At 44.2% G+C, this 14828-nt stretch overlaps 1 protein-coding gene and 1 long non-coding RNA gene across 8 annotated transcripts in view; both read left to right on the top strand.

The window, feature by feature from the left end:
* The first annotated feature begins 9 nt into the window (after nt 1–9).
* Nucleotides 10–1311, top strand: LOC109495100. Its single transcript, XR_002150306.2, has 3 exons — nt 10–150; nt 449–572; nt 1123–1311. It is a non-coding gene; the product is annotated as an uncharacterized LOC109495100 (long non-coding RNA).
* Nucleotides 1312–4205: 2894 nt separating this feature from the next.
* Nucleotides 4206–14828, top strand: part of LOC101100018 (zinc finger protein 33B) — a 42246-nt gene continuing 31623 nt past the window's right edge. The window contains exons 1-4 of one of the 7 annotated variants that reach the window (XM_045048249.1): nt 4359–4615; nt 4984–5159; nt 5317–5365; nt 6296–6353. In XM_045048249.1, the coding sequence (XP_044904184.1) occupies nt 4492–4615; nt 4984–5159; nt 5317–5365; nt 6296–6353 (407 nt within the window). In that variant the 5' untranslated portion in view covers nt 4359–4491. The other 6 variants (XM_045048246.1, XM_045048248.1, XM_045048242.1 and 3 more) reach the window with 6 other exon arrangements.

Raw genomic sequence — 14828 nt, 5'->3', positions numbered from 1 at the left:
GCTCCCTACTCTCTCGCGATTGGCTGAAACTCGCTTTCCGCGTCTCATGATGCTCCCTTGGGATGGGCTAAATCAGTGACATTCTTCCCGCCTTCAGCCGGCTGCCCTCCTGTTTCCTTCCTCTTTGTGCTCACGATGCAGCCCCTGGGGGTGTGTGGAGTGGGGTGGATGCTTTTCTTCTGGTTCTGAATTTCTGCCCTTTATAGGGTCCTCAGGACTCCCCTGGGAAGGGCCCCTCACAATTACCGAACCTTTGGGCCGAGACCCAGCTTATTCCATGAATGTGGAGAAGCAGCTTTATCAGGATGGAGGGAGAGAGGGGTCCCTGGGAGTGATCCCAGTGGATTTCCTCCTGGAGTGTCCGCATTTTCCTCTCCTCCTTGAAGATGAGAGAGGGCGAGGGATGCAAATGCAACTGTCTCTAACAGTTTCTGTTCTCATGGCTTAGGTGGAAGAGGAGGGAAGAAAGAAGACGTCACCACTGATGGGCTGTTTCCTTGCCTGACTCAGTTGGCATGTCCATTCTGGATGGCTGCCTTTCCTCATGGCCTCTTGGATGGCTCTCCCATAAGGTTTGGTGGCAGCACGGGGGAACAAATACTTTTGTGAGTGGTGTTAATCTGGCCTTATGGTTAAGAGCTAAGTCTGAGAAAATGGTTGTGGTTCAGATCTCAACTCCAACATGCACTGATTTTATGACCTCTACAGGTGACTTAACCTCAAAAAATTCCAGTTTTTCCACATGTAGAGGGCTGCATAGCTACGTGGTAGGGTTGGTGTTGAGTTACAGGTGGGGAGAGCTTGGTACAATGTCTTAGACTTTGATTCAGTGACAAATGACTGGCCCTAGATTCTGCATAGCGGCACATGACAGGTGTCCATTTCTGTTCTTCATAAGACCTGTGATGTGTGTGGGGATCGGGGAACAGCAGACACCAGGCAGACCGGTCAGGAGGCTCTGCCTTCTTGAACCTGTGCCATCTGGAACACATAGCCTGACAGGTTGCTGCAGAACCTGGATGGAGAGAGTGTGAAGTATCACGGGGTCTGCGTTAGTTCAGGCTGTTGTAACAAATTACTGTAGACTAGATGGCTTAAACATCAAACGTTTATTTCCCACAGTTCTGGAGGCTGGAAGCCTGACATGTGCCAGCACGCTTGGATTCTGGTGAGAGCCCTCTTTTGGGTTGCAAACTGACTTCTGCTATTGTCACAACTAGCTCTCTGATCTCTTCTTTTAAATTTTTTTTAACGTTTATTTATTTTTGAGACAGAGAGAGACAGAGCATGAACGGGGGAGGGTCAGAGAGAGGGAGACACAGAATCTGAAACAGGCTCCAGGCTCTGAGCTGTCAGCACAGAGCCCGACGCGGGGCTCGAACTCACGGACCGCGAGATCATGACCTGAGCCCAAGTCGGCCGCTCAACCCACTGAGCCACCCAGGCGCCCCTCTGATCTCTTCTTATAAGGGCACCAATCCCATTCATGAGGGCTCCGCCCTCACAACCTAATTACCTCTCAAAGGCCCCACCTCCAAATGCCATCGTTGGGATTGGGTTTTCAACATGTGAATTTGGGAGGAACACACACATAACATAATAAAGTTGTTATTCTCTTACTCTTTGGTTTGTCTATAACCTTCCTTATTTGAAAGAAGCTGGGGTGCCCCCCCACCACCATGGTGCATGTGACTACACTCACACAAGATGACAGTATACATTCAGATGGATTCCTTAGAAACACCTAAAAGCTACCAATGCCTCGAACAGCACCCTGTGCATGTACCCTGATCACTGGCTTATTGGGTGAGAGCTCTGCCAGCCACTGCTGAATCAACTCCTTTGGTCCTTACAAGCCTCTGGTAAGAATGATCATTCCCATTTTACAGGTGAGGAAAGTGAGGCACAGAGAGCCACCCTAAGGTCTCAAGGTCTGGGAGGCTGGAGAATCGCGGTTTGGGCCCAGGCACTGAGATTTTGTAGGCCTAGCTCCATCCCTCTGCATAACTGCTTCTCAGACACACTCTTAGAACACATTCGTGCAAATACACACAACCGTGTTTTTATCTGCAGTCATAGTCCCACCAACACGATGTCATATAGCCAACTCTATTCCTAAACAGCAAGGTGGTGTCTTTCTTTTATCTCATGGTGTTAGGAAATTGCAGATCCCAGATTTCCAAGAGTTTGGGGACTTATGCACAGCTGGAATGGTCAAATCATTGGCTTGTGAAATCTCATAGCTGGAAACTCACTGCATGACCCATCCCATTGCTCTTTATGGGTGGAAGCACTGAAGTCTGGGCATTTGAAGGATCTCGATCAAAGTTATCCACAGCTAGGACCAGGCTGTCCCTGCTTGACGTCATCTTTGCAAATGTGAGCTGACCCCCTTTTTGGGCAGGACTACTGTGCAGTGCTGCCTCGTGCCTTACAATCCCACAGATAAGTAATTATCTTTTCCTTGTGGGGGGAGAAAAATGTAGAGAAATCTGAAGTCATATATACTAAGTGGATCTTAGGTCCACTCCTCCAGAGACATCACTGTTACCAATTAATTGTGCAGACATCCTGACCTTCCCTATGACTTTATATACAAATATAGAGGACACATAGTAGAGTACTGTCATATTCCTATACGTCTTTTAATCGTGCAGATTTGAGGTAATGGTAATCAAGTACTAATAATCTCATAGTAAGCCCAAATTTTAAAATAATACAGATTTGTTAAATTGTAAGTTGAACGTTTACAGGAATTGTAGAATGGTAAAGCTGACATGCTTTGCCAGCATTTCAGGGTAGTGTCCCTTAAATTAATATTCAGATGTTGGGGCGCCTGGGTGGCGCAGTCGGTTAAGCGTCCGACTTCAGCCAGGTCACGATCTCGCGGTCCGTGAGTTCGAGCCCCGCGTCAGGCTCTGGGCTGATGGCTCAGAGCCTGGAGCCTGTTTCCGATTCTGTGTCTCCCTCTCTCTCTGCCCCTCCCCCGTTCATGCTCTGTCTCTCTCTGTCCCAAAAATAAATAAACATTGAAAAAAAAATTAAAAAAAAATATTCAGATGTTAATTCCATCCTTAGACTCCTGTGAATGAACCATGTCCAGAATGTCTACACTGTTCTATACTGTTTGTGGGTTCGTCTTTGTTTATTTAAAAAAACACAGGGGCACCTGGGTGGCTCAGTTGGTTAAGCGTCTGACTTTGGCCCAGGTGATGGTCTCCTGGTTCGTGAGTTCAAGCCCTACATCGGGCTCTCTGCTGTCAGCACAGAGCCTGCTTCAGATCCTCTGTCCTTCTCTCTCTCTCTGCCCCTCCCCTGCACTATCTTGCTCTGTCTCAAAAGTAAACATTAAAAAAAAAAACCCACATATTTGTTTATATTCTCTACAGCACATAGGCACATTAAAAAAGGACCCTATCTTGGAATCTATCTATCTATCCATCTATCTATCCATGTATCTATCGGAGAGAGAATGTACGTGCACAGGGGAGAGGGGCAGAGGGGCAGAGGGAGAGAGAGAGAATCTCAAGCAGGCTTCACACTCAGCGCAGATCCCACGACCCTGGGATCCTGACCTGAGCTGAAATCAAAAGTTGAACACTCAACCCACTGAGCCACCCAGGCGCCCTGTATCTTCAACTATATTTTGATTCCAAAATGGATCACGAACATTGTTACACATGAGTTATTTACCTTACATTATAGTTTTGAATGGCTACCACCTTCCCCAATGTATTTTTCATATTCATTGATTAGACACTTAAATTGTCTAAATTTATATTGCTTCCATTATTTTTCTAGTGCAACTAAATTGAACAAGATTCATATATATACATCATTGGAGGTTATTTCATTATTATCCAATTGCTTGGCTGGGCAATTGATTGCAAGGACTAATTTAGTTAAAATTTTCATCTGTATTCACGAATCTCTCCCTTGTTTGGCGGCTTTGAGGCCCCTCACCTCCTGGCAGGAGAGGTCGCGGAGCTGGGGTTGGGGGGGGAAACATGGGGAACTGGGGGTGACGTGGGGGCGGAATGGGAGTGGGGCGATGTGGGGGAAGGGAAGGATGAGGTGGGAGTTGGGTGACGTGGGGGAGGGGCAGAGCGGGAGTCAGGGTGACGTAGGAGCGGGGTGGGGAGGGAGTCCAGGTGTTGGGGGCGGGGAAAGGGGCGGGCCCGAGCAGGCCACGCCCCCACACGTGGGCGAGTGTCCCGCGGGGTGGGCGGTGCGCGTGGCCGGGCCGGTGTCGTGCTTAGTGCGCAGGCGCGCCGCGTTTCTCCTCAGCTGAGAGTGCCGGCGGTCCCGGGCCCTACTCGGGTGCGGCGGCGCGAAGGCGGGCGGTGGGTCCGGGAGGTCCGGACCGTGGTCCGCGCGGACGGCCTGAGGCTGCGGCGTGGGGCGTGGGGAGGGAGGCTTCGGGTTCGCTCGGGGCCCTCTCACGCCGCCCCTCCTCCCCCGCCACCCCGGCGGGGGCCGAGTCGACACCGAATGGGGGCGCCTCTGGAGGGCCCCGAGCGAACGCGCAGGAAGTGCGGCGTTTTGGGGGGAAGCCGCGCTCGCCGCGGGGTCTCCGTCCTCGTAGGCGCCGAGGCGGCTCTACCGCTTCTCGGAGGTAGGACGGGGACCGGCTGTCGCGCGCTGCCCACCGTGCACCCGTCGGACCCAAATGTATTGTGGTCACACACACACACGCGCACACGCGCGCGCGCCCCGCGGCGGTGTGCATCCCGAGGCTCCTTTCGTGTCTCCCTGGGTCCGTGGAATATGGGTCCCCGGGGAGCCGCGGGGGTCCTGCCCGCCGGGGGCCGGGGGTGCTCCCCAAATCTGCGCTGTCCGGGGGCTGAGGGCGCTTCGCGGCGGTCCGCCTGCCTTTGTCCTCAGCCCCCTGCTTTGCGCTCCCTGACAGGCGCTGTGTGTTCTCGGGGAGGCGGGTCCGGGGCCCCTGGTGAAGGTGCCAGCCAGCGGGTGTCTGTCCCCTAGGCTCTCCTGGAACAAAGCAGCTTCACGGAGGCAGGAAGGACCGGGCCGCAGGCGCAGGAATCCCGCCGGGAAGAACGCATCAGAGCCCGTCGGAGCCTCAGAAGAGAAAGACGGAAGAAACGCGGAAAAGAAGCAAAGGGGGGCAGGGCTCCGGGATTTCACCGCATTCAGATGCTGTGAGTCACTTTGCCGGCAGCTGGGGCCAGGTGGTGGCGAGGGACAGACCGTGGGGAGAAGTGTCGCCTGGTTGGCGGAACGCTAGGAGTTCTACAGCCGGGCAGCTTTCCTTTTCAACCGCCCCCCAACGCTCTCTTGCCTCCCTTCGTTCTCCAGCGATTCTTTCCAGAAGCTGGGCAGCTTTCACCGCGTCGGGCCTGTGGAGGTGCGCTCTCGTGTCCCGATCTTACAGGCTCAAGAGTAGTAGTTCAGGGAAGGTTTGCCAGGATTTTTCCTTTCTTTCTATTTTTGTCTCATCTGGCAGAAGTGGGGGAAAGATCCTGACAGAGGAAACGGCTTATTTAGGATTAACAAGAGGCGAATAGAAGCCAGAGTCCCTGACTCCAAGCTTGGTGCTGTCCTCACAGTCCCATCAAAGCAAGTTTACTCCTAAAAGATCCTTTTGAGAAGCATCAGTCCAATTAGAAGAAACACGTTTTTAGAAGACCTGCATTCAAGGCACCTGTGCCTTTTTCTAAAGCTTTGAGGATTCTCCTACCCAGGGGGTGAACGTTATCTAGTAAATCAGATACACAAAACATCCTTTAGGATTTGTTATCCCCTGCAACGTCAGGTTTATTTTTTTTATTATTTTTTATTTATTTTTTTTTTTAAGTTTTTTAATGTTTATTTATTTTTGAGACAGAGAGCATGAACGGGGGAGGGGCAGAGAGAGAGAGAGCGAGACACAGAATCCGAAGCAGGCTCCAGGCTCTGAGCTGTCAGCACAGAACCTGATGTGGGGCTCGAACTCATGACCTGTGAGATCATGACCTGAGCTGAAATCAAGACGCTCAACCGACTGAGCCACCCAGGGGCCCCAACAACGTCAGGTTTAATGAAGACCTTGTATTTCGTTTTTTTGACATGCCAGAATTTGCTTAATAATAGTTCCTTTTTTAACGTTTCTGTGTTGGGGGGGCGGCGTAGTTAAAGCAGTAGGAAACATTGCAGGAGTCACAGAGGGGCAGATGTCACCTTCCTTCTCTTCTCCACCATCAGAGGTTACTCAGCTTGTGTGCAGAAGTTTGTACAAGAATCCAGATGCTGCAGGGCCAGCCGGCTCTCATTATCCTGTTCCTCTGTCCTCTTACAGGTACGCCTTCCCAGGTTTTGATGCTCTTCCGAGTACAACGGAAAATGAACAAATCGCGGTGAGTTCTTTTCTTTTCTTTATTCTTGATTTCTTTTTCCGGCAGGTTTTGTGGTTTTTGTAAATGTGTTCACACATTATTGTAGAAGAGTGGAAATAGAGGAAAAGTACTTCAGGGCCAATGAAGAATGAGTGGGTGGCATCTGTCTAGCAGGCAGCGAGCAGTTGGCTGCAGGTCATGGGACCGACCCTACAGTCATCAAAGGTGACCCACACGTTTATCTTTGAGCTTCCTGATCTACACAGGATTTTCAGTGACCACAAAAAGAGACCAGCCAGTTTTTTCCTGGGACAGAGAGACTTAGTGACTCTGGAGTCTGGAAAAAATGTCTTTGAAGTTCTTCAGGTAGTGAAGAACCTTACATTGAGCCCCTGGTTGCCTGTAATCATTTCTCATTGGAAGTGGAGGTCAGAACTCAGGTTTTATCAGGGACTACAGTGGTGTCGGAGTCTGGAGAGCTGTCCGAACGTCCGCTCTGATCTGGGGACAAAACCCGAAGGCTGTCTGGAGGAATGAAAGAAACGACGACTGGTTCTTTTTTAACTTGTTAAATTGCACAGTTGGACAGCAGATTGTTCAAACTCACAGTCTTTGGCAAATGCTTGTGCACTATCCGTTCACGTTTCTTTTATTTTGGTAAAGTGTGTATAACAAAATTCGCCATTTTAACCATTTAACCATAAGCATACAGTTCAGTGGCATTAATTACACTCACAGTGTTGTGCAGCCATCACCATGATTTTCAAAACTTTTTCATCTCCCCAGACACATCTCTGTAATCCTTAAGCAGTAACCCCCGATCTCCCCCCACCCCCCCAGCTAGTGGTACCCAAAACTGCTTTGTTTCTATGAATTTCCCTATTCTAGATATTTTATTTAAGTGCAATCACACAGTCTTTATTCTTTTGTGTCTGGCTTCTTTCACTTAAAATGTTTTCAGGGTTCATGCATGCTATAGCCTATATCAGAACTTCCTTTTTAAAATTTTCTTTTAATGTTTATTTTTGAGAGAGAGACAGAGCATGAGTGGGGGAGGGAGTTGCAGAGAGAGAGGGAGACACAGAATCCGAAGCAGGCTCCAGGTTCTGAGCTGTCAGCACAGAGCTGGCCATGGGGCTCGAACTCATGAACCGTGCCAGATCATGACCTGAGCTGAAGTCGAACACTTAACCGACTGAGCCACCCAGGTGCCCCATACTCTGCTCTTACTTGGTAACCATCCTATCTGGGAACCCAGCAGGGCCATCCGGGAGAACTAGGGTGTCCTTTCCCTTCCCTGAATGCTGTCTCGGATCATACAAGGTGGAGTTTTGTTGTTGTTGCTTTAAGGATTTGGTTTTTATTAGAGCAGCGTTAGGTTTCCACCAAAATTGAGTGGAAGGTACAGAGATTTCTCATGTACTCCTACCCCCCACCCCCAGCCTTCCCCATTATCAACATCCCCCCCCTCCCAGAGAGGTGCATTTGTTGTAATTGATGAACCTACATTAATACATCATAATCATCCAAAGTTCATGGATTACCTTAGGGTTCACTCTTGGTGTTCACACTGTGGGTTTTTGACAAATGTGTAACATGTATACCCAATTGCGATATACAGCGTACCGTTGACCCTTGAGCGACTTGGGGATTAGGTGCACCAATACCTCGTTCAGTCAGAGATTTACACATAGCTTTTAGCTCTCTCCCCCCACAAACTCAACTATTAATAGACTGGAAGCTTTACTAGTAACATAAACAGTCGATTAACACATATTTTTGTGTTACCTGTATTATGTACTATATTCTTACAATATAAATAAGCTAGAGAAAAAGAAACTGTCATTAAAAACTCATAAGGAAGAGAAAACATATTTGTAGTACTGAATTTATTGAAAAACATCAGGGGCACCTGGGTGGCTCACTCAGTTAAGCATCCGACTGTTGATTTTGGCTGAGGTCATGATCTCCCGCTTCAAGAGGTTGAGCCCTGCATTGGGCTCTGCACTGACAGCATGAAGCCTGCTTGGGATTCTCTCTCTCTGTATCTCTCTCTGTCCCTCCCCAGCTCATGTTCTCTCTCTCAAAGTAAATAAAAATTTAAAGAAAAAAAAAATCTGAGTATAAGTGGACCCATGCAGTTTAAACCTATGTTCAGAGACCAACTGCATTTTCACTGTGCTTAGAAATCCTCTGTGCTATTCATCCCTCCCTTCTCCCTCCCCCAGGCAACCACTGATATTTTCATTGTCCTCATAGTTTTGCCTTTTCCAGAATGTCATATAGTTGGGATTGTACAGTATGTAGCCTTTTCAGACAGGCTTTTTTTCACTTAGTGGTATGCATTTAAGATTCCTGAAGGGGCACCTGGGTGGCTCAGTCAGTTAAGCGTCTGACGTCAGCTCAGATCATGATCTCACGGTCTGTGGGTTCGAGCCCCACGGAGGGCTCTGTGCAGACAGCTCAGAGCCTAGAGCCTGCTTTGGATTCTGTGTCGCCCTCTCTCTCTGCCTCTCCCCTGCTCACACCTTGTCTTTCTCTCTTGAAAATAAATAAATAAACATTAAAAAAAAAAAGACTCCTGTCTGTCTTTTCATAGCTTGATAGCTCATTTCATTTCAGCTCTGAATAATACCCTGCTGTCTGGATGGGCCACAGTGTAGTTATCCATCACCCACTGAAAGACATCTGGGTTGCTTCCAAGTATTGGCAGTAGTGAACAAAGCTGGAATAAATGTCCACGTGCAGGTTTTTGTGTGGACACAAGTTTTAACTTCATGGAGTGAATATCAAGGAGTGTGATTGCTGGATCATATGATAAGAGTATGTTTAGTTTCATAAGAAACCCATCAAACTTGTCCACGCTAGCTATACCATTTTGCGTTCCCACCAGAACTGAATGAAAATTCCTGTTGCTTTCCATCCTGACCAGCATGTGGTGTTATCAGTGTTCTGGATCTGGGTCATACTAATAGGTGTGTGGTGGTATTTTTATTTTCATTTCTCTAATGATATATGGAGCACCTTTAAAAAAATTTTTTTTTTATATTTATTTTTGAGAGAGTGAGACAAAGTGAGACTGGGGGAGGGGCAGAGAGAGAGGGAAACACAGGATTGGAAACAGGCTCCAGGCTCTGAGCTGTTAGCACAGAGCCTGACGCGGGGCTTGAACCCACAGACTGTGAGATCATGACCTGAGCCGAAGTCAGACGCTCAACCGACTGAGCTACCCAGGCGCCCCAGGAGCACCTTTTTATATGCTTATTTGCTATCTGTATGTCTTTGGTGAGGTGTCCCTGAAGGTCTCGGGTTGTTTGTTTTCTTAGTGTGGAGTTTTTATTTTTTAGGTTTATTTATTTTATTTTAATAATCTCTACACCTGACGTGGGGCTTGAACTCATGACCCTAAGATTAAGAGTCACATGCTCTTCTGAGTGAGCCAGCCAGGTGCCCCGCTTATTAAGTTTTAAGAGTTCTTCGTATATTTTGGGTAACAGTCCCTTACCAGATATTTTTATTGCAAATATTTTCTTTCAGTCTGTGGCTTGTCTTCTTACTCTCTTGACAATGTCTTTCACAGAGTGGAAGTTTTAATTTTAATGAAGTCTGGTTCATCAGTTCTTTGTTTTGTGGATTATGCCTTTGAAGTTGTATATAAAAAGTCATCTCCAAACCCAAAGTCTAGATTTTCTTCTGTTTTGTCTTCTAGGAGTCGTATGGCGTTGTATTTTACATTTAGGTCTGTGACCCATTCTGAGTTAATTTTTGGGAAGGATGTAAGATCTGCATGTAGATTAATTTTTTGGCACGTGGATTTCCAATTATTGCAGGGCTATTTGTTGAAAAGACTGTCTTTGCTCCTTTGTCAAAGATTAGCTGACTGTATTTATGGAGGTCTATTTCTGGGATCTCTGTTTTGTTCCATTGATTCTTTCACCAGTAGCAGGTGCCTTGATTACTACAGCTTTATATAAGACTTGGGGTGAGGTAGTGTTGGTCTTCCAACTTTGTTCCTTGCTTTCAATATTATATTGGCCACTGTAGGTCTTTGCCTTTATGTATAAACTTTAGAATCTGTTGATAACCACAAAATAACTTGCTGGGATTTTGATTAGGAGGATTAGGATTGATTAGGATTGAAGCTATAGATCAAGTTGGGAAGAACTGATATCTTGACAACATTGAGTCCTCCTGTCCACAAACATGGGCTAACTCTCCACTTATTTAGTTTTGTATTTGTTTCATCAGAGATTTATGATTTTCCTCATACATATTTTGTATATGTTTTGTTAGATTTATACCCAAGTACCATTTAAAAAAATTTTTTTTAAGTTTATTTTTTTTATGAGAGAGAGAGACAGAACATGAGCAGGGGAGGGGCAGAGAGAGAGGGGGAGACACAGAATTGGAAGCAGGCTCCAGGCTCTGAGCTGGCAGCACAGAGCCTGATGTGGGGCTCAAACCCACAAACTGTGAGATCATGACCTGAGCCAAAGTTGGACCCTTAACTGACTGAGCCACCCAGGTGCCCCCCAAGTATCATTTTTTTCTCGGTGAAAATGTACATGAAATTATGTTTTTAATTTCAAATTCCACTTATTCATTGCCGTTATGAGGGAGAACAGTTGACTGCTGTATATTAACCTTGTATTCTGCAAACTTGCTATAATCACTTAATAGCTTCAGGACTTTTTTTGTTAATTCTTTTGGATTTTCTACATAGATGAACATGTCATCTGTGAACAAAGACACCTTATTTCTTCCTTCCCAATCAGTTCCCAAGCTTCTAGTTCCTCACCATTAAGTATGATGTTAGCTGTAGGTTTTGGTAGGTATTCTTTATCAAGTTGAGGACCTTTCTCTGTATTCCTAGTTTATTGAGAGTTTTTATCGTTTTTCATATGCTTTGTCTGCATCTATGGATGTGGTCATGTGATTTTTCTTCTTTAGCCTGTTGATGAAATGGGTTTACCTTAATTGATTTTAAATATTTAACCAGCCTTGTGTATCTGGGAAAAATACTACTTGGTTGTGATATATAACTCTTTTTATACATTGTTGGACTTGTTTTGCTAATATTTTATTGAGGATTTTGCTTCTACGTTGATGAGAGGTATTGGTGTGTAGTTTTCTTGGAATGTCTGTCTTATTTTAATATTAGGGTATTGATGGCCACGTAGAATGAAATAGGAACTATTCCACTCTGTTTCTTTTTTCTTTTTTAGAGAGGGAGAAAGAGTGCACATGCATGATGAACCAGGGAGGTGTAGAGGGAGAGGGGGAGAGAGAATCTTAAGCAGACTTCCCCAACTAGCATGGCGCCTGATGCTGGGCTCAATCTCACGACCTGAGGCCACGACCTGAGCCGCAATCAAGAGTCAGACACTTAACTGACTGAGCTACCCAGGCACCCTCTCTGTTTCTATCTTGTAAAGGAGATTGTAGAGAAGTAGTATAATTTCTTCCTTAAGTGTTTGGTAGAATTCACCAGTAAACACATCTAAGCTTGGTGCTTTCTGTTTTGGGAGATTATTAATTATTGACTCAATTTCTTTGACAGATATAGACTTATTTAGATTGGTGTATTTCTTCTTGTGTGTTTGGCAGATTGTGTCTTTGAATAACTTCATGCAGTTATCAAATTTGTGGACAGAGTTATTCATTGTATTCCTCTATTATTATTTTAACATCCCTAGGATCTTTTAATATCCCTAGGATATCACTATATCCTCTCTTTGATTTCACATCTTAGTACTTTGTGTCCTCTTTTTTTCATAGAAAGCCTAGATAGAGGTTTATTGATTTTTTTTTTTTCTTGGATCTTTTCAAAGAATCAGCTTTGGGTTTCATTGACTTTTTTTTTTCCTATTGATTTCAATTTTTCAATTTCTTTTGAAATTTCCATTTGATTTCTACTCTAATTTTTATTATTTCTTTTTCTTCTATTCACTTTTGGTTTGTGGCTCTTTTTCCAGTTTCCTAAGGTGGAATCTTACGTGATTGATTTTAGATCTTTCTTCTTTTCTAACTATGCACTAAATGCTATACATTTTGCTGTATTGCTCTGGCTGCATTGCACAAATATTTGATAAATTGTGTTTTATTTTTCATTTAGTACAAACTATTTTAAATTTCTTTTGAGATTTCTTCTTTCACCCGTGTGTTATTTAGAAGTGTGTTGTTTGATCTTCATGTATTCTGGAGTTTTTCAGTTATCTTTCTGTTATTGCTGTATAGTTTAATTCCACTGTGGTCTGAGGGCAGAAATTGTATGACTTCTATTTCCTCTTAATTAATTAAGGTGTGTTTTATGTCCCAGAATGTGGTCCGTCTTGGTGAATGTTCCAGGTGAACTGGAGAAGAATGTATTCTGCTTCTGTCGGATGGAGTAGTCTATAGATGTTAGATCCAGTTGACCGATGGTGTTGTTGAGTTCAACTCTCTCTGATTTTTTGCCTGCTGGATCTGTCCATTTCTGGTAGAATAATGTTGAAGTCTCCAGCTATGTAAGGTGGATTCACCTCTTTCTCCTTGGAGTTCTGTCAGTTTTAACATATTTGACATTTTGTTGTTAGGCACATACATATTGAGGATTATTATCTTTTCTTGGAGAATTGACCCTTTTATCATCATGAAAGCCTCTCTTTATCCTTGAGAACTTTTATTAAAGTCTGCTGAGCCTGAAAATAATATAGGCCCGCCTGCTTTCTTTTGGTTAGTATTAGCATAGTGTGTCTTTCTCCAGCCATGTACATTTGATGGGGGTTCACTCTTCAATGCAATTTTCCCCAATTTTTTTATTGTGGCATATAAAATTTACCATTCTAATTATTTTTAAGTGGTATTAAATAAATACATTCATAATGTTGTGCAGCCATCTCCACCATCCATCCCCGTAACTCTTTTAATCTTATAAAACTGAAATTCTGTGCCCATTGAACAGTAACTGTATTCCTCTTGTCTCTGGCAACCCTTCCTCTTGTCTCTGGCAACCACTATTCTCTGTCTATGATATTGACTATTCTGATATCTGATATATTTATATATTTATATCTATGTCTGATATTCTTATATATTTAGCTCATGTAAATGATGTCATACAGTATCGGTCTTTTTGTGGCTGGCTTATTTCACTTAACATAATGTCTTAAAGGTTCATCTATATTATAGCATGTGTCAGAATATCCTTCCTTTTTAAGGATAAATAATATTCTATTTTGTGTATATAACACATTTGCTTATCTGTTCATCTGTTGAGGAATACCTGGGTTGTTTCCACATTATAGCTATTGTGAATAATGCTGCTATAAATACAGGTGTACAAACATTTCTTCACAATCCCACTTTCAATTCTTTTGGGTCTATATCCAGAAGCAGAATTTCTGGGTCATGCGGTAATTCTGTTTTTAACTTTTTTGCAGAACTGCCACACCCTTCCATAATGGCTGTACTATTTCACATCCCCACCAACTGTGCACAGGGGATCCCCTATCTCTACATCCTCTCCAGCACTTGGGTGTGTGTGTGTGTGTGTGTGTGTGTGTGTGTGTGTGTGTATTATCATAACCTAATGGGTGCAAGGTGGTATTTCATTGTAGTTTTAATTTGCATTTCTGTAATGATCAGTGATGTTGACCATCTTCTCATGTGTTTATTGGCCATTTGTGTATCTTCTTTGGAAAATGCTGAAGTCCTTTGCCCATTTTTGAACTGGATGTTTGTGGTTTGTTGTTGTTTTGCTCTAGGAGTTCTCTATGTATTCTGGGTATTAACACCTTATCAGATATATTACTTGCAAATATTTTGGCCCATTCTGTGGGTTGCATTTTACTCTGTTGAGAGTGTCTTTTCATGCACAGACTTTGTAATTTTCAGGAAGTTCAATTTATCTGTTTTTTCTTTTGTTGCCTACCCTTTTGTTGTGATGTCCTATCCAGAAAATTATAGCCAGGTATAGTGTCATAAAGATTTTGCCTTAAGTTTTTTTTCTAAGAGTTTTATAGTTTTAAATCTTACATTTAGGTCTTTGATCCACTTTAATTTTTGTCTGTGGTGTTAAATAGGGTTCCAACTTCATTCTTTTGCATGTGGATACCCAGTATTCCCAGTGCCATTTGTTGAAAAAAACTGTCTTTTACCCACTTCATGGTCTCGGCACTTTTACAAAAAACTATCTGACCTTGTATGTGAGGTTTTATTTCTTGGCTCTCTGTTCCATTTGTCTATGTCTGTCTATTGCCTGTGCCACACTGTTCTGATTTCTGTAGCTTTGTAGTGAGTTTTGCAGTCAGGAAATATGAGTCCTCCAGCTCTTCTTTTTCAAGATTGTTTTGGGTTATTTGGGGTCCCTTGAGATTCCATGGGAATTTTAAAAAGAGTTTTTCTATTTTTGTAAAAAAAAAAAAATCATTGGGATTTTGATAGGGATTGTGTTGATTCTGTAGATCGCTTTAGGTAGCATCTTGACATCTTTGCAATGTTATGTCCTCCAATCCA

The sequence above is a fragment of the Felis catus genome, chromosome E3, assembly GCF_018350175.1.
Source record: "Felis catus isolate Fca126 chromosome E3, F.catus_Fca126_mat1.0, whole genome shotgun sequence".
NCBI classification, from domain to species: domain Eukaryota; kingdom Metazoa; phylum Chordata; class Mammalia; order Carnivora; family Felidae; genus Felis; species Felis catus.
This window is presented reverse-complemented; position numbering and strand designations above follow the sequence as displayed.